The 26,189-nt window shown below is 43.8% G+C and overlaps 1 protein-coding gene across 2 annotated transcripts in view; it reads left to right on the top strand.

Annotated features, from left to right (window-relative positions):
- ZNF704 (zinc finger protein 704) overlaps window positions 1–26,189 on the top strand; it is a 233,163-nt gene that overhangs the window by 175,498 nt on the left and 31,476 nt on the right. For both annotated transcript variants that reach the window (XM_042923611.1, XM_042923612.1), the window contains exons 3-4: window positions 14,937–15,040; window positions 19,535–19,782. In XM_042923611.1, coding sequence (XP_042779545.1) covers window positions 14,937–15,040; window positions 19,535–19,782 — 352 coding nt within the window. The remainder of the gene's footprint in view (window positions 1–14,936; window positions 15,041–19,534; window positions 19,783–26,189) is intronic.

Here is a 26,189-nt window from a genome sequence, read left to right as displayed (position 1 = left end):
TGGCATTGCAAACCTGTATTCATCCACCTCTTGTTACAGGAAACTGGATATGCCTTGGCCAGGAGCCAACCAGCCATGTTACTGATCTGCTGTTATGCCCAGCAGTAACCTTTTCATTGTGTTCCTCACTAGATCAGTTTCTCCTGGTTATTCCCTTGGGGAAGTCATGTTCCCTGTGCACAGAGTATACATAGCTAAATGTGCGATTGTTCGGCCTTTGGGTGTTCAACAAATAGGTTTGATTTCATAGCGGTTAGATGGTACTGTTAGGAACAAATTTAAGAATGATGGAATTACTGTTTTCTAGATACAAGACCGTCTGAATTGATCTGTCATCAAATAATAGCTATATGGATTGACTGAAACATATATTGGTAACATGGTTAAAATATAAATGAAAACACAGGAAGCAGAGCCAGTAATGTTGTGTGTGTATGAGAATTCTCCAGAGGGCAGGATAGATGCCTCCACTTATTTCCCAGAACGTGGGCATTCCAAGAGCCTTATGTAGAACATTGACAAGTATGGGGCAAGGAAATCTGCCTAGAGCAATACTTTGCACACACCAGACATTATCGAATTGAAGCTTGCTTGAACTATACTAATAGCAGATTATCTTCAATGAAAGTCAGCTCTAGAAATAAAATTACCTATAGTAAACACCTTAGGAAAGAGAACTATTGTCTGGCTCATTGATCTGAAACAATCAATTTAAAATGAGGATAAATTGGCTCACTTCTAGCCTGGGAAACTAAAGATAAATGTTTAAAATAAGAGTAAATATCAGATTGAACCATATGAAACTGCCACTTGTGTAGATAAAAAATAGTGCCTATCAGCAATTTCGGATGGTTCAACCTAACAGTATATAAGAGGCATTGGTGGAGAGGTCAGGATTTGGGTATGTGAGTTGAGTTGAAATTTAATCATTCAAAACATTTTAAGCATATTATGAGAACCCCATTAAAGAAAATCCAGAGAGAATCCGTTTGAAAGCAAAACACCGTTTATTAATATGAGTAATAAAACTGTAACTTAATCTATTTTGCCAACTTGATCTTTTATATGCTATGTTCTCATTAATTTGTAATGACTCACATATATAAAAGAAATCTGTTTCATTAGAAGATAATTTTTAATGTAATACAGAAAAGCATAATCTGCAATGAATTGCGTTTAGTTTACAAATATGTTTCAGTTACTGAAGATGACATTGATGTCTCAAATTCAAAACAAGATTATGGAGGGGCACCCGGGTGGCTCAGTCAGTTAAACGTCTGACTTCTGCTCAGGTCATGATCTCGAGGTTCCTGAGTTTGAGCCCCGCATCAGGCTCTGTGCTAACCGTTCAGCATTGGATCCTGTCTCCCTCTCTCTCTCTCTTCCCCTCTCCCGCTTGCTCTCCCTCTCTCTCTCTCTCAAAAGTAAGTAAACATTTTTAAAAAATAAAAATAAAACAAGATTATGGAGATGATCATGCAAACAGCATTAGTATGTGACATGAAGATCCCGTTGAGCCGCAAATAAGGCAGGCCTGGCTGACTGGCCCCTGCCCTTAGGAAGTCACCACAGTCTCTGTATTTGTAAAATGGGGAAATAATATCAACCCATGATGGCAGTCTAAAATAGTGTATACAAAAAGCCTGGCATTGGGAATGCTCATTAAATATTAGCTATTATTAGAAAGAAGATGTGGTTTTTGAAAACAGATTACAATTTTTTTCTCCTTTTTAAGCCAAATCTGTAACTTAAGCAGCTTAAAGGGGATTAATTCAGCCTACATCACTTACCAGTTTGTTCCCCTCTTCACAGCATAAGACAGTGGAGGCATCAGCCCTGCCACGGGTGTAGCCAGAGGTGGCCAAAATCTGCGCCCAGATAGGTTAAACGTGAAATAACCAAAATTTTAAAATATAAGTAAAAGTCCACATTTACCTTCACCATAGAGTATGAGAGCGAATTAACCCATTTCACCATGTCTGTCAGTTATCCTGTGCCAAGATTATGTTCCTGGAGGGCGGCACCTTCCCCTCAGAGCTCGTACCCCAGTGCCTTTGCAATATGTGGACAGTGCTGACTCCAAACCTGCTCTATCAGAAGGGGGGCTTTCCCTGTCACTCCCAGGGAGCCTGTTGGGTGGTGTGGTAGAGAATAATGAGTCCTTTTTCTTTGAAAAAACAATAAAGTGGCTACGGCTGTCACTTCTAGCCCACATTTAGATCTATTGCCAACATAATGTTGCTATTTCAGGTAAGAGAAGAAGCAGAAATAAAAAAGACAGTATTTTTTAATCTTATTATTTTTTTAATCTAGGGGGATAAAAATCATCATATTTTTCTTTAATTGGCAAACCAGAAAACACTAGATTTGTTTTCTCCCAACTGTTCTCATGAAATAACTATTATCACTATAAAGTGTAACTGAGAGTTCTTTACATTATTGAAGCCTAAAAGGATTTGAGCCCTCTAAGCAATAATGTAATTAACTGTACTGATAAGTCTGGAATGACCCAACTTGGACGCAAATATAAGAGAGATGCAGTTTTGATTATGGTTTTCTTCTTGAGGACAACTGTGACATTTATCAGGTGGACTATTAACCTGCTGATTGCCCAAACGACTCTGTGCACTTTCACCCCATTAGCCTGGGCCCCACCACCTCTGCACACATGGAGGCTTTGCATACATGGAGGCCCTCCACACACAGAGGCTCTGCACACACAGAGACCCTGCACACATGGAGGCTCTGCACACACGGAGGCCCTGAACACATGGAGGCTCTGCACACACGGAGGCCCTATATACATTGAGGCCCTTCCTGATGAGGTGCTCCCCAAGACTCCAGACTGACCGGACAGCCAAATGCTTTCTGAAACATCCACAAGCTCTTTCCAGAGAGTCTGACAACTTGGCTTTGGCCATTGCTGAGTAGCAGCAGATGTTTAGTGCAACAGAAAGAAGTCAGCAAGGATTTTTGCCATCCCAAAGTGCTGGGAAAAAAGAGGCTAGCCGCCCAAGGATGGGACACAGGGCCTGAGGACACAGGCACCCACTTCCTTTCATCCCCCCCACCACAGAGAGATCACACCTGTGCGCAGAGCACAGGTCCACATGGAGATGCTCACACACAGACCCAGACACTCAGATGAGCACACACGGATACACACAGTACACAGACACAGATAAGCACCTAGATCCACACAGAGACAGTCACACACACACACACACACACACACACACACACACACACACAACACATAGTACATATACTCACTGAGGTATGCACACAGATACAGACACTTAGACACATACAGACCCACACAGGACATCAACCCACATAACACACATATGGAGACACACACACCACACAATCACACGTTATTACAGGAGGGAACTCACTTCTGATCTCATTACCTGGTGCCTAAATGGCAGTCCCAGAAGGACACCCCATGTGCACACAGGGCTTTGTGTTCAGAGAGAACCTCATGGATTTAAGACTGGCCTCGTGACTCCTGAGAGCGTGTTAGCTACAATCAAAAACACCAAACGTACAAAGCACAAAGGCCATCTAGGGATGTTCACGATGCTTCCCTGAACTACACTTTGCAGCCTGCTCACATCAAGAAGTCCAGCTAATCACACAGAATTGTTTTCAGGGGATTTGGAACTTATTATTTAATAATGTTATTGCTGCCATTCTAGAGTTCACTGATAGGTCTGTGAGCCTTTGTGAATATAGAAGAATTATCACAGACACTGGAACGAAATCAATTTTGCATAGATAGGCCAACATCTTTTAGGCCTGGTAAAAAATTTTATGTAAATGATTTATTTAACAGCTGCATTGTTGAGGAATCGTTTTCCACCAGAAGAACTGAATAAATTACCAGATCAAATAAGATGAGAGAGAGAGAGAAAGAACAGAGAACAACTGCAGAAGTTTTTATGCTCCTCCCTGCCATCCCTCAGCAACTGTGAACCACCATGACTAAATGCCGATTTGTGCAAAAAAACCCTTTACTAAGAATGTACCTTAGGCAGGGTTTTGTACTAGATGTTGGAAATAGAAGCCAGACTGAGTCCTGATCTACAGGATGGGAGGAGGTGAGAGCACAGCCATCCAGGTGACACAGGGCAGGAGCGGAGGCGCCTGGCACCACCTGGAGAGGCACCGAGCTGCTTGTGGAAGGGTGAGTGAAACAGGCCAGGTGGAAAGGGGAGGAAGCCTGTTCCCAGCAGAGGACATAGCTTGTGCAAAGGTATGGAGAGGAGGAGAATTATGGAGAACTGCCACGAGTGTGGAGCTGCCCCCTGCAGAACACCTGTTGGGGTGGGGCGGGGGGAGGTGGAGAGACCCAGCTAGAGAGGGCCAAGTGCTTCCCGCACCAGCATTGAATCTTATCCTGAAGGGCAGTGGGGAATCTCCCAAGAATTTCTGCATGCCCCCATGACTGGGGCACCATCCACCTCTGTCCCTGATTGGCTCTCCTGCCATCTTGATCATTCACTCTTTCTTTCTTAATTTTTTTAAGTGTTTATTTTGAGAGAGAGCGTGCTTGCGAGCGGGGGGGGGGGGGGGGGGGGGGGGAGGGAGGGAGAGAATTCCAAGCAGGCTCCTGGCTGACAGAGCAGAGCCCAACGAGGGGCTCAAACCCACGAACCGTGAGATCTGAGCTGAAATCAGGAGTTGGACACTTAACCAGCTGAGCCACCCAGGTGCCCCTTGGTCATTATTAACTCTTTACTGATGTCTTGAGCTACCTGGTCACAGCTTTCCTCTCCTCCTGAGTCCTGCTATCATCCTGGATGACCTCAGTGCCCATCTCATATGCAACCTCACTGTTCACGATCCAGTGACCTTCACCCTTACTCTGCCTCCACCCCCACTCCTATGGCCACACTCCGGGCCCTGCCATCTCCCAGAATTCCTCTCTGTATCACACCCCCTATCTCCAGCGCCCCTCTTCTACTCATAACCTCCTGTTCTTACCTCTCTGTCTCTTCTGCTTCCACCACACCTGTTTTTTTCAGCTCATTAGGATCTCTAGTTTCTCACCATTTGACCCCCCATATTTCAGTCCCCTCCAGCCTCTACTCACTTCCTAATCTGGCCACGATCCCATGGCCATCTCCCCCTACACAGGTTTACCACCACTCTCCACTTTGCCTGTGCTCTTATTCATTGAGCCCTCCCAGGAAAACCCAGTGGGGTCTCCATGCAGCAGCCTGCCCTCACAGCCCCAGGCTCCAGGCTCAGCCATCAGAACCCCAATGGGTCACATGACACAGCCAAGGCTTCCAACCTCCACTGGCCTGCTCTGCTGCCTACCAGACTTCCCACATCCCAGTCAGTTTTGTTTGAAACCTTCTGCATGCCAGAGTCCCCCCTCCCACTTCCCAGGTGGAAACGTGTTTGCTTCTGAGGAGGGAATCACAGCAGAGACCTCCAAGAAGAAACGCCATCCACCTCCCGAGCCCCACACCTACAAATGTGCCTGCACCCAGGCCGTGTTCGTTCTCCTCACTCCGCTTATAACTCTAAAGCTAATTCCACCCAAGCCCAGGACCCCACTCTGCAGCGTTGGTAAAGACCTTGTCCGTTCATAATCCCTTCTCACCTGCATCTGCAGCCTCTCCAAGGCTACTGGCACTTTCCTGTCAGCCTTTCAATGTGCTAGAGTTCCATTCTTCTGAAGGGAAAACTTTCCTGACTCCCCCAAGGAACCACACTCTTCCTCGCTTCGTGGCGAAGATTCTTTAAAGAGTCATTTATAGTCACAACCTCACTACCCATTCACTCCTCAACCCATAGCCATGCCGCTTCCGTTCCTGCTGAAGTTTCTGCCTACTTCCAGGCTGCTAGTTCCAGGGGACCCTGTCCTGATCTGTGTTGCCCGGTCTCCCACATTTTCCAGGCTGCTAGTTCCAGGGGACCCTGTCCTGATCTGTGTTGGCCAGTCTCCCACATCCTCAAAGAGGATGCCCTCCTTGAGATCCTCTCCTCTCTTAGACCCTCTAACCCTCTAACTGCTCTCCTCAGTTCTTTTCTACCATGCTGTGCACCCCTGCTCCATGTCCCTGCATGCAGGTGGGAAAACAGCTTGGGCACGGCAGCAGACACAGAGAAAAGCTGGTGTGAACGCCAGGGAAGAACGAGGTCTTGGAGGCAGGTGCGGATAGCACAGGTGGAGGCATGGCTTCAAACAGGAAAAGCAACATTTCCGCCTACCTACCTGAGAGACTGAAGAAAGGAGGTGAAAAGGTGGAATGTAATAAAGGCCATGCCTGGTGGCCTCAATTTTCTCTATAATGTAGGAGGTAAGAGTATCTGCTTTTTGGGTTTGTGGGAGTTGAACCTTGGAGAGCGAGGTGAAGACCTGCGATAATTCTGAGTGTGAATGGGAAGGTGAGCTGGCCAAGGACAGGGGAAGGATCTGAGGGAGTGAAGCGCGGGTAGAGTCTATGCAGAGGATGGGTCCACTCAGCAGTCTTCGGTGTTTTCCATCAACACTTGGCTGCCCCGGGTTGGAGGAGAGAACAGCCGGAGAGGGTCCAGTTAGGGTTTGGTTGTTCTGGGCCAGTGAAGCAAAAGGCTCAAAAGGCTGGGGATTCAAGGTTGCTGGTGAGAGAGAGGTCCAGGTGTTCAACCGGGAAACCCAAACTGTAGGGAAGAAGTAGGCGGCATCGAGCTGGTGACCTGGGAGAAAATGTAAGAAGCTAGAGCCTGGCTGTCTCTGGGGGATGTAAGTGCAGGTGCAGTGAGACGGTGGGAGCTAGAAGGAAAGGAGCAGCGTGAGGCTGGGGAAGAGGAATGACAGGTTATGGCCAAAATGAGATCTGTATTCTCGTTTTTATTCATATTATGGAAGTTTCATGTAAGCACAAAGTGTGAGGATCAATGAATCCCTCAGCACCCATCGCCTTGCTTCTACAGTTGTCAGCCTTTTACCCATCTTATTTCATCTAATCATCCCCCAACTCATATTTTTGGGGGTGGGGGAGTGGGAGGCTGAAGTACATTAAAGCGAGTCCTAGTTTTCGTGTTATTTCACCTATAAATACTTCAGTAGATAAGATTTGGGGTTTTAATCTGAGAGCAGTTCACCGAAATAAGAGTTTGGGTAAAGAGTGATGAAAACAGTTACGTGTTTAGTATATGCCAGATATTTTACATGTACTATTTAATTCTTCCAAAACCCTGTGAGGTTGTTGTTATTATCGCTCCCATTTTATAAACAAGGAATATGAGGCTATACAAAGCCACATGATTTGCATAAAATCACTCCGCTCGTAAATGCAGTTGCTGGGGATTAAACCCCAGTCCATCTGACTGTGGCGGCCTTCCTGTCAAGTTCAGCACTCTGCTGAATGTTGTTGGGGCAAAGGGAACAGAAACTACAAAGTTAGGAAGTGGGATGCTCTCCCTACATCTCCTAGGATCATAATTCCAGGTGACGTAAAAATAATGGCTGGGGCAACTGGGTGGCTCAGTCGGTTGAGCGTCCGACTTCGGCTCAGGTCATGATCTTGCGGTTTGTGAGTTGGAGCCCCGCATCAGGCTCTTGTGCTGACGGCTCGGAGCCTGGAGCCTGCTTCGGATTCTGTGTCTCCCTCTCTCTATCTCTGCCCCTCCACTGCTCATGCTCTGTCTCCTCTGTCTCTCAAAAATAAATAAATGTTGAAAAAATAATAATAATGGCTGTAACTTCGGTGCCAAAATATTTGGTGACTTTTAGGGGAAAGAGGTGCTAATGGAAGGGCTGGTAGACAAACAGGAAGAGAGACAGAGAACAAGATAGCTGCACACCTGATCTGCAAGGGCTAGGGTTTCCACATGCAAGTAAAGAAGGATGGTCTAGAGGAGCAGGTTGAAGGCCAACAGTGGGGGCAGGGGGGATGACATGGGGGACAGGGTGGGTAACTCTAATGGAAAGGAGGAGTGACCCTAGGGGAAAGCCCTGGTACAGTAAAAGGGGAGAGGGTATGTGAGGGGCTATTCATAGTAGAATACGGAGTGCAGTGAGCAAAGCGACCAAGGTCAGGAGAGAAGTCATGGTGAAGATCCAAGAGGAGAGAGCAGCAGGTGGGAGAAAGAGCAAAACAGGACTGAATGTCATCTTTTTCGGCAAAATGAATTGGACATCACAGCAATTGCCTGGTTCCACGCTACTCAGCATGGGCCAGTGACAGTCTTCAAACTCTGTTCCCAGTCTACCATGAGCTAGGTGCAGAAATTGAGGAGAAGCAATAGTTTAGAGGCTCGCGTAGCAATATGCCAGAGCCATAATTGCCATGGGCCCGTTTGTCTTGTATTTTACAGAAGTATCAATCCATGACAGATTAGAGATTCCTTTAAACTGATCCTTCACTGAAAGGGGAACCCTTTTGCACTGCTGGTGGGAATGCAAACTGGTGCAGCCACTTGGGAAAACAGTATGGAGGTTCCTCAAAAAATTAAAAATAGAACTACCCTATGACCCAGCAATGGCACTACTAGGTATTTATCCAAAGGATACAAAAATGCTGATTCTAAGGGGCACATGCATCCCAATGTTTATAGCAGCACTATCAACAACAGCCAAATTATGGAAGGAGCCTAAATGTCCATCGACTGATGAATGGATAAAGAAGATGTGATATATATATATATATATATATATATATATATATATATATACACACACACACACACACACACACATATATGTATATATATATTTATACATATATATGTATACATATATGTATACATATATATATACACACACACATATATACATACACTCAATGGAATAGAAAAATATCATATGATTTCACTCACATGTGGAATTTAAGAAACAAAACATGAACATAAGCAAAAATAAGATAAAAAGAGAGAGGGAGGCAAACTATAAGAGACTCTTAAATATAGAGAACAAACCGAGGGTTGCTGGCAGGGAGTTGGGTGGGGGGATGGCCTAAATGGTCCATGGGCATTAAGGAGGGCACTTGTTGGGATGAGCAGTGGGTGTTATATGTAAGTGATGAATCAGTAAATTCTCCTGAAATCATTTTACACTATATGTTAACTAACTTGGATCTAAATAAAAATAAATAAAATGATCCTTCACCACAGGTAGCTTCAGAAGTACTAGTCTGTATTGCCTATGTATTATGATGTGTTTGCTCTAATTTTCCCATCTCGTTTGATCAAGCCCACCAGACACTTTATGCAATAGGTAGCTTCCTTAATCTTCCCTAGAGCCTTTAAAAGAAAAAAAACTAAAATGAAATCGGAAGGGTTAACATTAACGAGACTCCTGCTCTTGCTACAAAATGCCTTTAGAAAGGAAACAAAGTTTTGTGCTTATCGAATTTAAAAATTAACTGAATCCAGTTTTCCAAACCCTTAGTAAAAGCTTCCCAGAATTCCAAGATTAGAGCTGGTTACCGTGGGCTTTTCTGTACAAGAGATTTCATTTTCTGACTTCATTCCTTGTTTTAGGATTATCACAAGTTTTAAAAGTAATCAAACTTGGTCTAGACAGCAGATTTCTGTAGTTGCTAAGGAACTGGATTAGTGCTAATCTAAGGAATGTATTATTCATTTTTATTTCCGTTTGTTACTACAGTGCTTTAATTGCAGATAAATGTCTTTTATGGCTCTCCGGGGTGTAAAACGTTTCTCTGTTAGCTGGTGGGTTAGCCAGGGGAGACTGTGTTTGCATGCACCCTCGAAGCAGATGGCATTCAGGCATGAAGTGACTCAAAAGAACTAAAAAGGCTTCTTGCAGTATAAACAATAGGTGGCCTTGTCAGCACAGGCCACGGCCGAGCGCCCAGGGCCCGACCAGCATAAGACCCAGGGCCCGGGGCCGAGTCGGCTGAGGCTGCCCACACTCCTGATTGCCTCTTCATGTCGCAGATGATGTCATTCTGCAACCTGCTGCCACAGTCACCAGGCAGTCGGTTCCTCAGATAAAAGATTGGTTGTCAAACAAAGGAACTCATTTTCCACACGACAGCCAGAGTGAGCTTGTTGAAAATCAAGTCTGATAGCATCGCCCCAACCTCCGTGACCTCTCCAACCCCACCCTGCTCAAAACACTTCAGTGATTCCTGGGGCCTTTAAGATGAGGGTTAAAACCTTTACAGAACTTTGAAAGCCCCACCCAGCTGTCCCCTCTCCAAGTGCACAGGACACTTACTGTGCTCAGCCTTTTTCTGTTCCTTTTGTGAAGGAGCCTTGCCCTTGCTTTTGCACTACCCAGCCCAGAGCTCTCTTAGGCGGCATCAGTGCTCGCTTCCCGTCCCCCTTAGCCGGAAGCTCTCTCCTCAGCCCAGGGGTCTCCCCTTCCCCAGCGGTGCCTAGATAGAGCCTCCTCAAATCCATACCGCTCCTTCCTGCACTTGTCACATCTGTAGATTAATGTTTATTTGCTGTGTGTTTGATTAAGGACTGGTTTTTCAAGACTAGAGCTCAGGAAGGCACAGACTCTGCCTGATTTTCCTTCAGACCGTGTTTCCAGTTGCTAGAAGAGCCCCTAGCACATGGCTAGTACCCAAGACTGAGGATTGAAGGCAGAAACTCTTACACATAAAATCCAAACCGCCTTCCAGACTTTGGCTATTTGAGAACAGCCCTCAAGAGCCATGATGTCATGGGCTGTGTGGTTGCCAAGGTCCTGTGAAGCTCCAGTGAGGGACCAGCAGCTGGCCCTCCATGAGCCAGTTGCCACGTCTTACAGAGTAATTCCTAAGAACTTACAACAGTTCTGTTCATCATGAAAGATAATAACACGCCCCCCCCCCTCCAAAGGAACAACTGCTAGTGCTGGTGCCTCATAAGAAGAGCAAGTGAAGTAACCTAACACTGTCCTCTTTCAGGGGGGAGGTATGCTACGGGCATATTCGTGAATTTGACGGTCGATAATAGCCAACATCTATGGAACTCTGACAGTGGCTGAGACTGTGTCCTGGTGCTCGTGTGTGTTTTCTCACTGAATCTTCTCAACAGATCTCTTTTTGTCCTCCATTTACAGATGAAGAAACAGAGATTCAGAGATGTCAAGTGATTTACCCAAGGTCACATAGCTAGTAATGGCACAAAGTAGACTTGAAGCCACGTGATCTAATTCCAGAGCCTGCACTCTTGACCATTACCGTTATCACCTCTCCCAGAGAGGTCCAGGATACATCCTTACCAGATATCAGGGGATTCCTGTCCCCATAGACTAAATACCTCTTTTCATAGAGTAGTTGTCCCTTAGTCTGACACTTTGAGTTTGAGTCAAGATTTAACTATAAATAGCTAAATAGCCTTCCTTTAGCTCCTTCCCTTTCCAAACATTTTCAATTGTGATTCATTTCTAAAATACAGATTGGTCATCTCCCAGGTTGATGAATGTTCAGTGGCTTCTCTCTGCTTAAAAGAATACGACAAACCACTTAGCCTGGCACAAGGCCCCATGATCTGGCCCAGGGGTGTCCTCTCTCATCACCTACTACATCCTTCAAATAGGACTCTAAGCAGACGGCAAGCCAAAGACTTGCCTGCTTTCCTGCCTGAAATGGGATCCTGTCATCTTGAAATCCTATTCATCCACCCAAGCCAAGTCAACGTGAGGAACAAATCCTGTATATGATGACAAGTATTACTATTGTCAAAATAATTCTAAATTTTACTACGTTCCATAATGTTCAACAAAGTCTGAGAGGAAGGATTAATTGAAAAAGACCTCAGCCTTTTGCAAACATGGGGTGGATAAGGTTTTCAACAGTAGGTTCAAATTCAGTTTCAAATCAGGAAAGAATATTTCACATCACCTCTGGTGGGTTTCTTTCTCCCTCGACAACTGTAAACCTACCAGAAGGCCTTTCTGGCAATTTTCTCAAAGTGTAACAAACTCTACTTTGTATATCATCTCTTCCTGTTTAATTATAAGGATTTGAATTTGCAGCCCAAATTAATCAGTAATTAGATAGTACTGAACCAAAAGAAATTAAACAAAGATAAAAACAAAAACACAACTCAGCACAAGACCACATCATCTGGTAACATTTCATGCAGGGTGAGAAAATACTCCCAGAGAGATACAGGTTAATTGAATCAGTAACAACGTATTCCTTAGATTTTTTTTTTTTATTATTGTTGTCAGTGGCCTCCAATGCCAGTGGGAAAGTCAGAGGAAATACAAACACAAAAACGCTCTAATCGTTCTAATGTTTATTACTCTTTTCACTCTTGGTCAGAAATCCGTTTATGACACTCAATAATTGTTTTGAAATGTAGTCGTAGACGTCGGCAGTGCAAAACAAGTGCGTATTTTATAATGATACATTCCCTGTTGATCTTCATATTTAAAAAATAGATCGGCTTTTGAGTTAATTATCAGTCAGACCTCTAAAACAAAATGTTCGCCTTAGATGTGAAAAAAAAAAATCCAAAAAGATACAAAGCAGATTGAGGAAGGAAAAATAAAGGTCCCTGAAACAAAGATGTAAGTGGGGGGAAAGGCCTGACTGTATAGCAAGCCCCAGAGGGCAACGGGACTTCTCCCTCTAGTCATGCCATTTCTCTGTGCCAAGCTCATACTGCTTATCCTGGTTCTCAAGCCTTTTGTTACAAGAGAAAGAGAAGGCGGACGGTTGGAAAGAGAAGTCAGCCTCTCCAGTAATCCAGTCTTGAAAGACACGACAGCAGCCTGCTCCTGTGTGCCCCCCACTGGCATGGAGTGATCCTGACAGTTGGGCTCTGGGGAGGGCAGACCGGCAGGGGAACCCCAAGGTCTAGACAGCAGGTTGTAGAGCAAACCTTTCTCCTTCAAGGCCTCCAATTACTCCCTCCCCCTGTGACTACATAGGGAGATAGAGTCAACAACACACTCAAATTTATCTTAAGGCACTTTGAGTTCTTTCTCTGGTGCTGTTTCAGGAAGCTTTGTTTCTGTAAGATATTGGCATCACCTTTCCTCCCAAGTATGAGGCTCGTGTAAATTATGGATGTTGTAAAATCTTTTAATTGTGTGCCAGATGAATGAGCATTTTTTCCCCGTAAGTGTATGAAATTGTCTTGAAAACTCCTGCAAAGTGAATTTCACTGTGTACTTTCAAGCTTGCTTTCTAGAAGCATTGAATTGCCATTCTCTGTAAAAAAAAAAAAAAAAAAAAAAAAAAAAAACACCTAATTTGTCTTTTGATAGAACAATTTGCCAAGAAAGAGGGGAAGGTGCTTTGAGAAGAACTATAGAAGGAAATTTGAAAGATTCTCATCTTTTGGCACCTAGGATGGAAAGACTAAGCTTTGTTTAGTAATTCAGTGTCATCGTGGACATTGGAGAGCCGAACTGTAATGATTTTTATGACGTCGTGGTGAAATTAATTAAGCAGCCCCTAACTTTGGGGATACTTTGATTTTTCTCCAATTTATGAATCTCTTTTCCCAGTGTATTGTGAAGTGATGCTATAAAGTCTCAATCTCTAAGAGTTCATCGCTTTTACAAATTATACGGCACCCCTTGAATGAAAGCCGTATTTGCCAACGTGACATTCATTTGTCAGTATGGTTTATTAATCCTCTGTTGTACTTCTTCAACTGTTCCCTAATTTGAAAATGGAAAATGTTCATCTCTCAGGAGGTGGCACAATTTATCTGATGTCAATGTATTACGTAAGTCTTTGCCTCTTGATATTAACTTCTTTGTTGAAATAAGCTTCAACAAGCTGACTCCAGTTCACAATGACCATTATCTCAGGAACCTTCACTCGGGGTTCACCGGCCAAAATTAATGAACCAGAGTAACCTCTCCATCTCAATGAATGATTACCAGTGGCTCTTCACTGTAACAGCATGGTAACTACTCCTATGACCTATCCTTCCTCTAGGAGAGTATAGCAAAGCAGAGCACAGGAGTTTAAATACCTCTAATTGCCTTTCTCCTCCACTCTCTCCTACTTCAGTAAATGGCTCTAGTGAATGCTCACACCAAAAGCCTGGGAGCCAGCCTGGATTGCTCCCTTTTGCTCGTTTCCCACACTCGGTGCATGAGCCAGTCCTGCCAGATTACCTGCCACTGTCCCCACCCTAGTCCTAGCCGCTATTTTTCCTCTTGTTTTGACTCCTAGCAGGTCTCTCCTACTGGCCTCCCTGCTTCTAGTCTGCCTTCCCTAAAGTCCATTCTCCATATAGTAGCTCAGGTAGTTACTTTTAATCATATTGTGTCACTAGGCCTGCTTAATGCCTTCCACTTAGAATAAAATTGAAGTCGCTCCCATGGCCACAGGACTCCACATGACCAGCTTTGCAACCCTCTCCCCTTCTCACCCAAAGTAGGTGGTTCTTCAAATATCTGGCGCTCATTCCTGCCACTTCGCCTTTACACAGCTGTCCCTTCTGCTAGGAGGGCATGTCCCTACCTCCTTAGGACTGACCCCTCCCCCTTCACACTTCACCTCAGATGTCATCTCCTCAGAGAAACCTTTCCTGACCACCCTGAGTGCAACCGCCCTCAGTCACTGTCACGCCAACCTGTTTATACCCTTCGTAGCACTTGTTACTATCAGAAATTATTCTTCCCTTTTTTCTGTTTACTGATAATTGTGTTTCTCCCCACCGGCCTTGTCTATTGTTCACTGTGTGTCACCTGTGCCTAGAACAAGGTCTAACCTGTAGTTATAGGTCTAACCTACACTCTCAATAAAACACTTGTCAGATAAATATCCAATGAATGAATCCTTCTCTTCCTCATCCTATAGGATTTTGACTGGATCACTTAACCTCTGGACCTCAGCTTCCTGATCTATACAATAAAGCTAACAACCCTTTGGGTTTTCACGGGGATAAGTTAAAGGAGCAAATACGTGTAGTAGCATGTGATACATGGTACTTGTGGGGTACGTGGCCCATTGTAGGCAGAGTAAGCACAGATAACAGTGTCCCCCCCCCACCCTGTTTGACAGGAAATCTTCAGAGGAACTGGACATGGACAAGGTGACAGCAGCAATGGTACTAACCAGCTTGTCCACCAGCCCTTTGGTTCGAAGCCCTCCTGTGCGGCCAAATGGTAAGCCTGGGGTCTGGGGCACAGGGAAGGGCCCCCTGACACCAAGAACAGAGCCTCTCTTTGAGGGCTCCCATTCCTATCAAACACAATAAACAAGTAACTGCCACCCATTAGCAGAAAGCAGGGGGAAGTATGTGTAGAAGAAAGGGAGACCTCACAGCTATCAGCCTCCTCATCTCCCCAGAGACCTCACAGCATCTCATCCCTCCATCCATCCATCCATTCAGCTCACATTTACTGAGCTCCATCACCTGTCCAGAACATATCTTTCAGTGCCTGTGTTCCTTTTTTCCTAGATAAATGGAGATTGGTCCAATGAAGTTATTTTCACCAGCATTATTTCTGTTCAATTGGACAGGCAGTTGGATCAAAGAACTCTGAATATTAAATATTTTGAAAAAGTATTGTCCCAATAGAATAATATCTATTAATCAAATAAAAGTATGTAGTCCATTCACTTATTCAATATATATTTATTAGGTACCATGCTAGATGGTTTGAATACATCATTGAAAACAGTGTTCATAATCATTCGTATTGTACAGTTCCTTTGGGGAAAAAAAACCAACTATCATATTAATGGCTAGCATTTATTAAGCACTTACTGTATGCCAAGTACTAAGCTTGCTTTTTATCATGTAATTCTCACAACTCTATGAGATGTTATTATCACTGTTTTACAGATGAGTAAACTGAGGCACATGTGGATTAACTGACGTTTAAACAGCAGAGCTGGCTGAAATTCTATTCCATATCTTTCTAATTCCAGATCTGCTTAGTCGTGATATAATATTGACACATATAATTCAGTGTGATAAATTAGGAGGGAAATGAAGTGGGAAAGCTTGACCCAAGATCTGTCAAGAGGAGCTATGTGTTCCTGCCTAGGAGTTTGGACATTAATCTGAGGCTGTAGGATAGCTATGATGTGGGCACTGGAAAGTTATGATTGGGTTTACAGGCAAAACCAAAAAACAGAACTATGTGAGCGTCCTGGGCCTTGGTGGTCACAGTAGGGATGAATAGGACATAAATGAGAAATGTGAAGAAGGTAAAGTCGACAGGACTGAGTGATGGACAGAGAGGATGAAGGAGAGGGAACAGCGAGGGTGACTTCCCGGCAGTCGGTGTGCTTCCAGAAGAGGCCCACTCCCCAAGATAGAACAGAGTAGAGAAATAGATCTATGGGCAAATGTTTGAACACGACGTGGGGTTTCTGAAGATGATGCTAAGTCTGGTTTGAGACATGTTTAGTAGTCAGAACCTGAGGATTTTTCAAGGGTCCATGTCTGGTGGAGATTTGGGTGCAACCTAGGACAGAGGCCTGGGCTTTCCGTGTGGAACTGGGAAGCCATACGAAGAGATGAGATCACCTCGAGGGAGTTGTGTAAAAAGAGTGTAAAGAGAGGATGGCTAAGGGGGATGGTAAGGCCCTTCATCAAGTCAGGGACCAGCAGAGGGAAAAGAGCCTGAGGGGAGCCTGACGGGTTACCACAGAGGTAAGGGAGAACCAGGAGAGTGTGCATGCAAGCCAAGGGAAAAGCGTGTTTCAGGGAGAGACTCTGATGGTGCAAAAGGTCAACCATGAGAAGGACTAAATTTTGCATCAAGTAGAAGGTCACAGGTGGTTTTGGCAAGATTATTCACAGCGGACAACCCCTGGGCGGAAGGCAGACTGAACTTCAGTTCAAACTTCAGTTCACTGAAATGTCAGCCACTGAGACCACTGGATGAAACTTTGCAGCAAGAGAAAACCTTCTCTTAAAAGCCAGTCTAGTCAATTATGGGATTGAGCTATGGTTCACACATAATTTGGTTTTAAGCAAGAGGTGTTAAAATAAGTATGTTGAACGTCCGGTGAGTCCTGACCACAACTTACTCCAATCCACCTGGGGTATAAGGTGCTCTTGAAATGAGCCTAACCGTTCCTATTAAACGACCTGATCGGGGCATGTTGGAAAATAGGTATCCTGACTTCCCTTTCTCAGCTTGGCAACGCCACTAAAGAAAGATTACAGTGAAAGCAAAACCGAAGGCACCCCCAAAAGCAATCATAGGAGAAAGGAATTGCAGAATTTCATGGAATCCTCAGAGGAGAAAAAGTATATTTTTAATGTATTCATCATTTTTACCATTTTGGTATTTTTACCAAATACCATTTATTGCATTCTTTTTTAATTGAGAACATCTTTAATGTTCCTTTGTATTAAAAGGTTAGAATCAAAATAAAGCGTTCACTTCTTCAATGAAAACTTTTGTTAGCATAGTTATAAAGAAAGTAATTCAGTGTTCATTATGATTTAAAAAATAACTACCCAACTAATAATCCCAAATTGTCTATTATCTCTCATTTAGTCTACAACAGGAAGCAAATTCTTTAAAAAAGGAGAGCAGTTTATGATAATGAAGGAATTACCAAATTTTTTAGAAATAAAAAAACTGTCGTGATCCTTTTCTGTTTCTGGGAAGAATCATTTTGTCAGGATGTGGGTCTGCAAAGAGAGTAAGAGTCCAGCAGTATATGTCTGCATTTTGGGCAAATACTTATTTAAGAAGACAGGATCCTCTTAAAAAACAAACAAAAAAGGAAAACTCTGAATTGGTTCTGATTTTTTTCTGAAAAATCTATTTCTATATTCTATATCACATTGTCCTTCTGTTTAAATAGTGTTTCTAAAGGTCATTCACAAGTAAACAGATTAACTTTTGGCACTGACACGAAGCAAGGTAACCACACTATAATCATAGTTGATTCTCAAAATAAATTCAGTTCCTCACAGTGAGCATGATTACACATCTAGCACCATGAACGTATTTTGTTTTGTAAGTGCCTACTGCAGTGTATTTATAAGCTTCATAAGCCTGCCAAGCAAGTGTCTCACACCAGGTTCTATTACTAAGGCCTTACATTAGGCTCCTCTTGAAGTCGTGTTGTCCTGAATGGAGGTTTCTTATTTTCTACAGGCAACTTGTGTCCCGTCAGTACATCAGTCTCTGTGTAGACTGCAGAGGTGAGATGCTAATCTGGTTTTGTTGAGGCCGGCGAGGTGTGAGCCCGCATAAATGACCACTGGATTCTGTTAGAGCCTTGTTTTAATGATATGGGTAACTTACATCTGGCATTTCAACTTCAAACTCCAGTCTCGGAAGTGAACTTTTTGTTTGACCTGGCTGAGGAAGACACTAGAAATCTAGAATTATGTGAAAGTGGTTAATAAATTTTTCCATGAATGTTAGTCTACTGTTTACCTTCATTACTAATTACACAGACGTTAGCAGCATATTTTAATGAGGCATTTTGAGATTCTTCCCCCCATGTACTTAGACTATAGTTTTAATATATTCAGAATGCATATAAATATGAAGCAGAAATTATCCTTTAAAAAGAAGGTAGAATTTATGCAAGTGCTAATTAAGATTGGGTATCTCCAAAGGTAAAGCAAATCTTCAGTGATTAAAAGAGCCCCCCCCTGCCCCCTGCCCAAAGACATCCTAACTGGGCAAAGATCTCTCTACATTAGCAGACATTTCATAATGTTTCCCCACGAGTGGAAAGGTAAAATTCAACACCAGTCTTACCAGTAATCATTACCAATAAATTCTCCTCTGATCTCCATTTTGCTGGAGACAAAGGAGGCTGCTCACAGCACAGGGCCCACATGCATGAAGGAGAAAGACCCATGGGTAGACCAGGGTTTGGGCCTCATGCCCACAGGGTTACACAGTAGTCATGTGACAAGTCACTTAACATCCTGGTGCCTCAGGATCCCCATCTGTACAGTAGGCATAACAGTCCTTACTCTGAGAGACAGATGTTGTGAGAATGCATGCGATTGTGTGAATGAGTTCTGTGAAATGTAAAACATTCACCAAATGTAAGGCACTATCATTTGTTATAATAAGCAGCTGTTAAAATAAGGTAGATGGCTTTAGGTAACTATCCAGAAATTATTCTCTTAGGTTCTTAAACCTTAGACTAACTTTTTCTATACATGTAATCCAAGGACCACAGACCTATGAGAAATTCCTTTTAAAAAGTTAAAATAGGGGATGGGGGTGGGGGGAGACCAGTGCCAATGATTTCTTTCTTAGAAATGTAGTCAATAAATACATACAGGGCTCCCCAAACTTAGTGAACAAGAACATCTTATTTTTTCTCATTTTCATATAATTTCCACTGTCATCCTGAGAAGCTAGTGTTGAACAAAACAACACACGTCAGAAAACTGTTAGAAAAACCTGTTATGTGATTAAAATAGCGAAATGTTTATCAACTATAATACGATGCGATTTTTTTTTTTTTTTTGAGATTCTGAGTAAATGTTACATACGCAGCCGTTGCAAAGTATGGAGTGGGCTGCAAGCGCTTTCAAGAGCATAGAATCGAGGTTCCCCCTCCCCCCCGTGCTCCCCAACCCCCACCCCCCACGCTCCGCCCGGAACACAGCCAGCTTGCGCTGACAGCACTGACACTGTGTTTGTGTGCACGGACAGAAGGCCTCAGCGGATCCTGGAAGGAGGGAGGAGGCGTGCCTTCCAGCAGCAGCAGCAGCGGCTACTGGAGCTGGAGCGCCCCCAGCGACCAGTCCAACCCGTCCACGCCGTCGCCGCCGCTGTCGGCCGACAGCTTCAAGCCCTTCCGCAGCCCCGCGCCGCAGCCGCAACCGCAGCCCGACGACGGCATCGACGAGGCGGAGGCCAGCAACCTGCTCTTCGACGAGCCCATTCCCAGGAAAAGAAAGGTGGGTGTCGGCCACGCCGTTTTCGGGTTTTGGTTGCAGGAACGGCCGCCTTCGAAGGGCCAGTGTGAGCCTGGCGTGGCTGTTCTGCATTCCTGCTGCCCACGTCCCTTGTGAGCCACAGAAACAGCTCGTGCTCCCCTCTGACGTTCTCTGACGTTTCAAAATAAATTAAGGATCACGATTAAAAACAAAAATGATCACCTCATTGATACGTTTCTTCCAAGTACACGTGTCCCCGGCCCCATCCTGTGGACGTTTCAACGTAAATTAAGGGTCAGGATTAAAAACAAAAATAATCAAATCACTGACATGTTCTTTCTAAGTACACATGCCCTCTCCCCGCCCCCCACCCCATCCTGTGGTGTAAGAATTAACAACAGGCTTCAGATGGCACTTCAGGCTTGGTTTGGTGATTCACTCTTCGTGGGACTTATTTGTGTGTGTGTGTATATAAAGTAAAGTTAATACTCTATTTTCTCTTTTCTGCTTCTGTAAGCCCTGAAGGGTTGTTGGGAAGACTATTTTGCATCTAATTTTTATAAAACCGGGTTGAAACTTAAGTGCAAACTGACATATAAACCTATGTACATACCTACATGCTAAAAATGATATAGTTGCCAAATTAAAAGTGAAAAAGGAGACCTAATTAATTGACTATACTTTCATTTAATCCTCACAGCAGTCCTGCTGGTAAGTATTCTATTCCCATTTTGATACGAGAAGGTTAAGGAGCGATAGGTTATGCATCAACTCACTGCTGTCATGCACGTTAGAAAGGGCTAGACCTGCCATTCAAACACAGGTTCTGCCTGGACCTAAAGCTCAGATTCTTTTCCTTTTCTTCACATACATTGAAATTATTATGTTTACTCACAATTTTTGAAAAGCATTGCTATTTCATAGAATAGAGCAATGCTACTGCTACATCTAGAAAACACTTTAACGTTATTTTTTAAATCGCCGTATAAATGTGAAACTGTTACTTGATATGTTGGTATTTTAATTTGTCATGGTAGCTTCCTTATTAATGACTATTCACAAACAAAAATCCAAAGCAAAGCCCCGAGTACTACAATGCAACCTGTTTTTTTTCCCCCAATTCATTCCAAAGAGCAAAACAAAGAGATGGCATCGGTCCAACTGTCCCTCCCTGCTTCTCTCTCAGCATCATTCAGCATGTGTAACAGTAGAGGTTGTACATGCTCTCTCTCTCCCCAGAGAACAGGGCATTCATGTGGTCTCCTGTCCTTCCCAGGGGCAGTGGCATGGAGAGTTGCTGTTTTACATACAAGTCCCCTAGGTGGAGGGGGAAGGCTGGAGTGGCTCCAGCATCCTGTGGGGCCCCAGGGACTGAGTCTTCACTCGACTAGTCAGGGAGACAGGCTGGCACTTGTATCGGGGGAACCTGCGGGCAAGTTGGACCCAAAGCCTGCAGTTCTGTGCTTCAGGCTGCACAGACTTTCTCTCTGGGGTCACCTGCGTATGTAGTTGTGGCTCCCATCAAGCAGGTCTTGGCATTGTGGCAAGGACTCCCGGCCCGGGGAACCCCCGCCTTATAAGGTGCGCTGCTGAAAGCCTGCCCCAGCCTTTCGTCTCTAATGGAGCCACACCAGCCAAATTCACACTCTTGCATTACGCTAAGTTGCACTGGCCACATTTGTACTTAAGGTCTGTCAGCTTCGACTAAATTAGGGGATAGTCAAGTCACCAAAGGAAAAGAGCAAAAAAGCTTCATTACAAAGTGGCTTCATTTGAAGACCCACTCTGCAGTATACGGGGTAGTTGGAAAAAACACATGAATAAAAGCCATATTCTTCCTTCTTTCTTTCTGACTTTTCCAGCTAATCAGAGCCTGGATTTGCCCAGAGGAGTACCCCCTGCTGGCTGAAGCTCACCATCACTAACTTTTAAATCAGGGATCTTACATAGACGTTGCCTGTTTATAACTTAAAGTTACTTTGAATAGTGTAATGAGAATGTGGGATGGTTGCTGCTTATTTTTGTATTTGTTAAGTGAACCAGCACAACGTCCTGAGATTGAGACGCAGCCACTTCCGTTAAGATTGGATGCTGGGTGGGTGGACACTGATGTGTAAAGAGGCAATAATGACTTGGGGTGAAAAATGCTGTGCTCATAATGTGGTAGAAACACGGTAACTGTGATGCGGTTGTTTTAGAGCTTTTAAAATCCTTTAAAGATTTCTAAGAGTTAATTTGCGTAATCCATTAGACACTATGTTCTAGTTGGTGAGATGCATCATATCCATTTAAGACCATGGGCAGTTGTGATGGTCATATGTCTTGTGGGGATTGAGAACCTTCTAGATCAGTATTTTCCACACTGCAGGTTTCAATCCACTAGTGGGTTATGAGTCAATTTAATGAGCTGTGAATAGCACTTCTTTAATGAATAGGACAGAATAGGATGCATTGTACTCAATCAGGGTAAGTGTGGTTTCTTGATGTTTTTGTTTCAGTTATGCACTTACCTGGGTAATGTACAAAAATTTACCTCTTACTGTGGTTCATGGTTTAAAAAGTTTGGAGGCTCCTGTTCTATGTTGTAAAGAGATAACATGGTAAGTGGTAAACGAAGGAGCACTGAACAGAAATCAAGATCCACATCCTAAACTCAACTTGGCCATCCTGAGAACTTAAGAAGATCCTGTATCCCTTTTGTTTATCAGCTTCTTCACTTATAAACCAGGCAAACAGGTACTATCAAACCTCTCTCAGGATAATCATGAAGATTAAATGTGACCATAAGTAGAAAGGATGTACAAGCCCTAAAACCCCATGTACTGGAATGTAGCATCATTATAACAGACATTTTTAGACCCTATACAAAAGGGGAAGCAACATTCCCTAGATGGGATTATGAAGCAGCGGTCCTGATCTTTCTCCTCCTTATGAAAGCTCTCTCATCTCTTCTCCTACGTCTCCCACACATGGACATCTCACTCTGACCTCTTAAGGTGATCCATGTTCCTCTTACGGAAGGAGGAAGAGAGTATGAAATGTGCTGCCTAGACAAGGCATTATCTTCTACTATCAGCAGTGATGGAGAAACATTTGCTGGTAACAACTGCATTTGCATATTTAGTTACAATTTACAACATGCTTTTAACATGTTTTTAGCAGTTTAACAACTATGCTATACCTTGGCATAGTCGTATCCCCATTCTGCAGAAGAGGCTCACTAAGGTTATATGAATTGCCCAAGGTCCTGTAGCTTATAATGTGGCAGAGATAAGATCAGCCTAGCTGAAATAGCCAAGATGAAATTTTGGAAGCAAATTCAAGGAATCCACATTTCCCTCTGCCCACAGAGGAGAATAACACGGAAAGAAAATAATCAGATGCAGCTACAGCCAACGTTATTTGGCAGGGTGGGATTGGGGTGCAAAGGATCCAGAGAGAAATCCAAGGGCAGAGAACAGAACTCCAGGCTGTCTGCCACAGCCCACTACTTCCTGAATGAAGTACCCATCGCTCTTAAGAGGACCTTTAGCCAAGGTATTGGAAATGGGAGAAACAGAAATGAAAGCCTTCTTTCTCCTGGCTCTGGAGATCAGCCAGCCAACTACCTCAAGCCCAGTGCTAGCAGAATTTTTTCTCTGGGATTTCAGACGAACAGACCGGCAGTTCTTCCATGCTCAGAGAAAAGCCAGGACCCAGACTACAGGGGACATGCAGTTCCGGTCATGACCACAAGGTGATGCAGTGACCCTAACTACCGACACTCTGGGAGCCTGGGAGAAAACCGGCTCTGTAGTTTACCATCAATCCCAGAAGACCTCTAGAAAATCAAGAAGTGCTGATAACTACTTATGAATATGCTTTTTTCCATGTCAGGTCCCTAATTCTGTCAGATTCTAAGTTTGTCCATCCCTGAACAGGATAAGAAAGTCCGGGCTCTGGAATTAGCACCCCAGCTCAATACTTATGTATTGAGCAAGTCGCTTGATTTCTCTAAGCCACGGTTTCCTCGTTTGTAAAATATGGATAATGATAGCACCCCACTGATGAGGTTGTTCTGAGGATTATATGAACATTATTGTTCATATTGAACATATCGTTCATGCTGGCTGCTAATACTTTGCTTTCCTTTTTACCCATTTGACAACTGACTGAACAGAAATTTGAGAAGTGTGGGTGTGGAGAGAAGGGGGTGCTCACCTCCATTCTCCATCCTGTCCCCACATTGACTATATCAGTATTGCTGCAGCTCAAGACACTGGATCCCTCAGCCACTTCAGCCACCTTGGACTTATTTAGGGTTAATGGGAGAGGCCAGCCTACGTTCAGGTGAGGGGTGAGGACAACGACGACAGGGGCAGAAATCAGGGGCCATACAAGGAAACCTGACTCAGGACTCCACATTTCAGAACATCAGCAGCAACACGAAGACAATAACTACATTCCAGCCTTCATTATTCTCATTGATTTTACAAGTGTCTTGACCACGAACCATCTTACCCGGGGACTAGGGAGAATCCCAAGTCAGAGAAAAAAGTGCTGAGTGATCATAAGGTGCTCCAGCAATAGTTTTGCGAGTAGTAAACAATGAATTAATCACTTGCTCCACTCTGCATTTTCAGTCTTTCAGAACCAAAAAAGCAGTGAGTCACTTTAAATTGTGAATGACTGCTCTGAAAAGAAAACAAATGCGTAAAGCCCTCACGCATAAGCTGTTCCCAGTCTCTGCCGCTGACTTAATTCCTAGCCCACTAATTCTGAGCAGAGAGTGCCTTCTGCAAGAAGAACCGCTGTTCCAGAAATAGACCCATCTGTTAGAACTGCTGGGGAGGGCGGTGCTAAGAAAAGCAGCTCGGGGTCACACCCTACGGATTTCATGGTGATGACACAGCATCGCCAGCCAGATCAGGGGAGCCGATTGGCCACGGAGAGAATCAGGACACAGAAGAGTGAGATCTAGGCACTTTAGTGATAGGACCTCAGAATAATCTACCAAGCAGTACAGAAGATCCGGAGTATTGGACCTCGAAGGACTTCAGAAATCACCCACCACAACCTTTCCAAGTTACAGGACTGCTTGAACACATCCAGATATGTACAAATTCTCCTAAGGATGAGATGCACTTTTATAAGCCACTGATTGAGAAAACAGATCATGGGTACAGATTTTTGTTAACTCACGAATGCTTTTGTCGTTGTTCTACAAATCATTTGAAATCAACTTTATTTTGGCATAATCGCCACTCAATAAAATGAACCCATTTTAAGTATACAGTGCAGTGAGTTTTGACTAATTTCTCCACCTGGGTGACCCCCGCTGTAATCAGGCCAGTAGTTCAGCACTCCTCATGCCCCTCTGAACTCAGATGCCCCTCACAACACCTGCAAAAACAGACAGCCAGTTAGTGACCTGACTTCTGTCACTATAGGTCCATTTCACACATTGCAGACTTTCCAGTAGATGGAATCCTACAGTGTGTGCTTTGTAGTGTACAAAAATCCCACGTGTTGGCAACAGGAACTCTCATTCATCTCTGGTGGGAATGTAAAATGGTGCAATCACTTTGTAAAACAGTTTGGCAGTTTCTTATAAATTTAAATAGACGCTTACCATATGACCCGGCAATTCCACTCCTCGATATTTACCTAAGAGATAAGAAAACATATGTCCACAAAAAGACTTGCAGACTTAAGGTTCATAGCAGTTTCATTCATTATCACCCCATGCTGCAAACAACCCGTATGTCCATCAAGAGGTAAATGGATAAGCAAATTGTGGTATATTCATTCAACAGAATACTACACCACAACAAAAGGAAATAAACTACTGATATGTGAAACAGTGGGCAGATCTCAAAAACATTATGCTGAGGTAAAATAGCCTGACACAAAAGAATGCATTCTCTATTATTCCATTAGAAGAAACCTTTTTCTTATTTTTAAGTTTTATTTGTCATCACAGCATCTATAAGCAGTGCCTGTAGATGGGAGATGTTTGATCCACATTTGGTATACATTTGAATTCACCCATCACTTTGCATTAACCTCACACACACAGATTACTTGTTCAGTCTTCCTGTCCAACAAATAAAGAAATAAAGCCCTGAAGCTGAGGTGACGTGTATAAGGCTGCTTTCCCAATAAAGGAAAGAACTGGAACCGCTACCAGTTTCTAGGTAGGTAGTGAATTTTTAAATATGTCTGTTCACTTGCCAGTCTTTTGGAAGCTGTTGAGTGGACCTCTTAGTCCCCAAAGAGCCATTGGAGCCTCTGCCAAGCAGTGTGCGTTCCTCCCACGTGAGGCAGGCTAGGGAGACATGTATAACACAGCAAACTCAGGTATACAGAATAATTGGATGCTCCCCTTCCATCAAGGACCCTGGTCCTCTCTGGGGAGGCTTAGATGTATCAATGTCCACCCCCAACAC

The sequence above is a fragment of the Panthera leo genome, chromosome F2 (genome assembly GCF_018350215.1).
Source record: "Panthera leo isolate Ple1 chromosome F2, P.leo_Ple1_pat1.1, whole genome shotgun sequence".
NCBI classification, from domain to species: Eukaryota; Metazoa; Chordata; class Mammalia; order Carnivora; family Felidae; genus Panthera; species Panthera leo.
The sequence above is the reverse complement of the archived record's forward strand: the minus strand, read 5'-3'. Positions and strand labels throughout refer to the sequence as shown.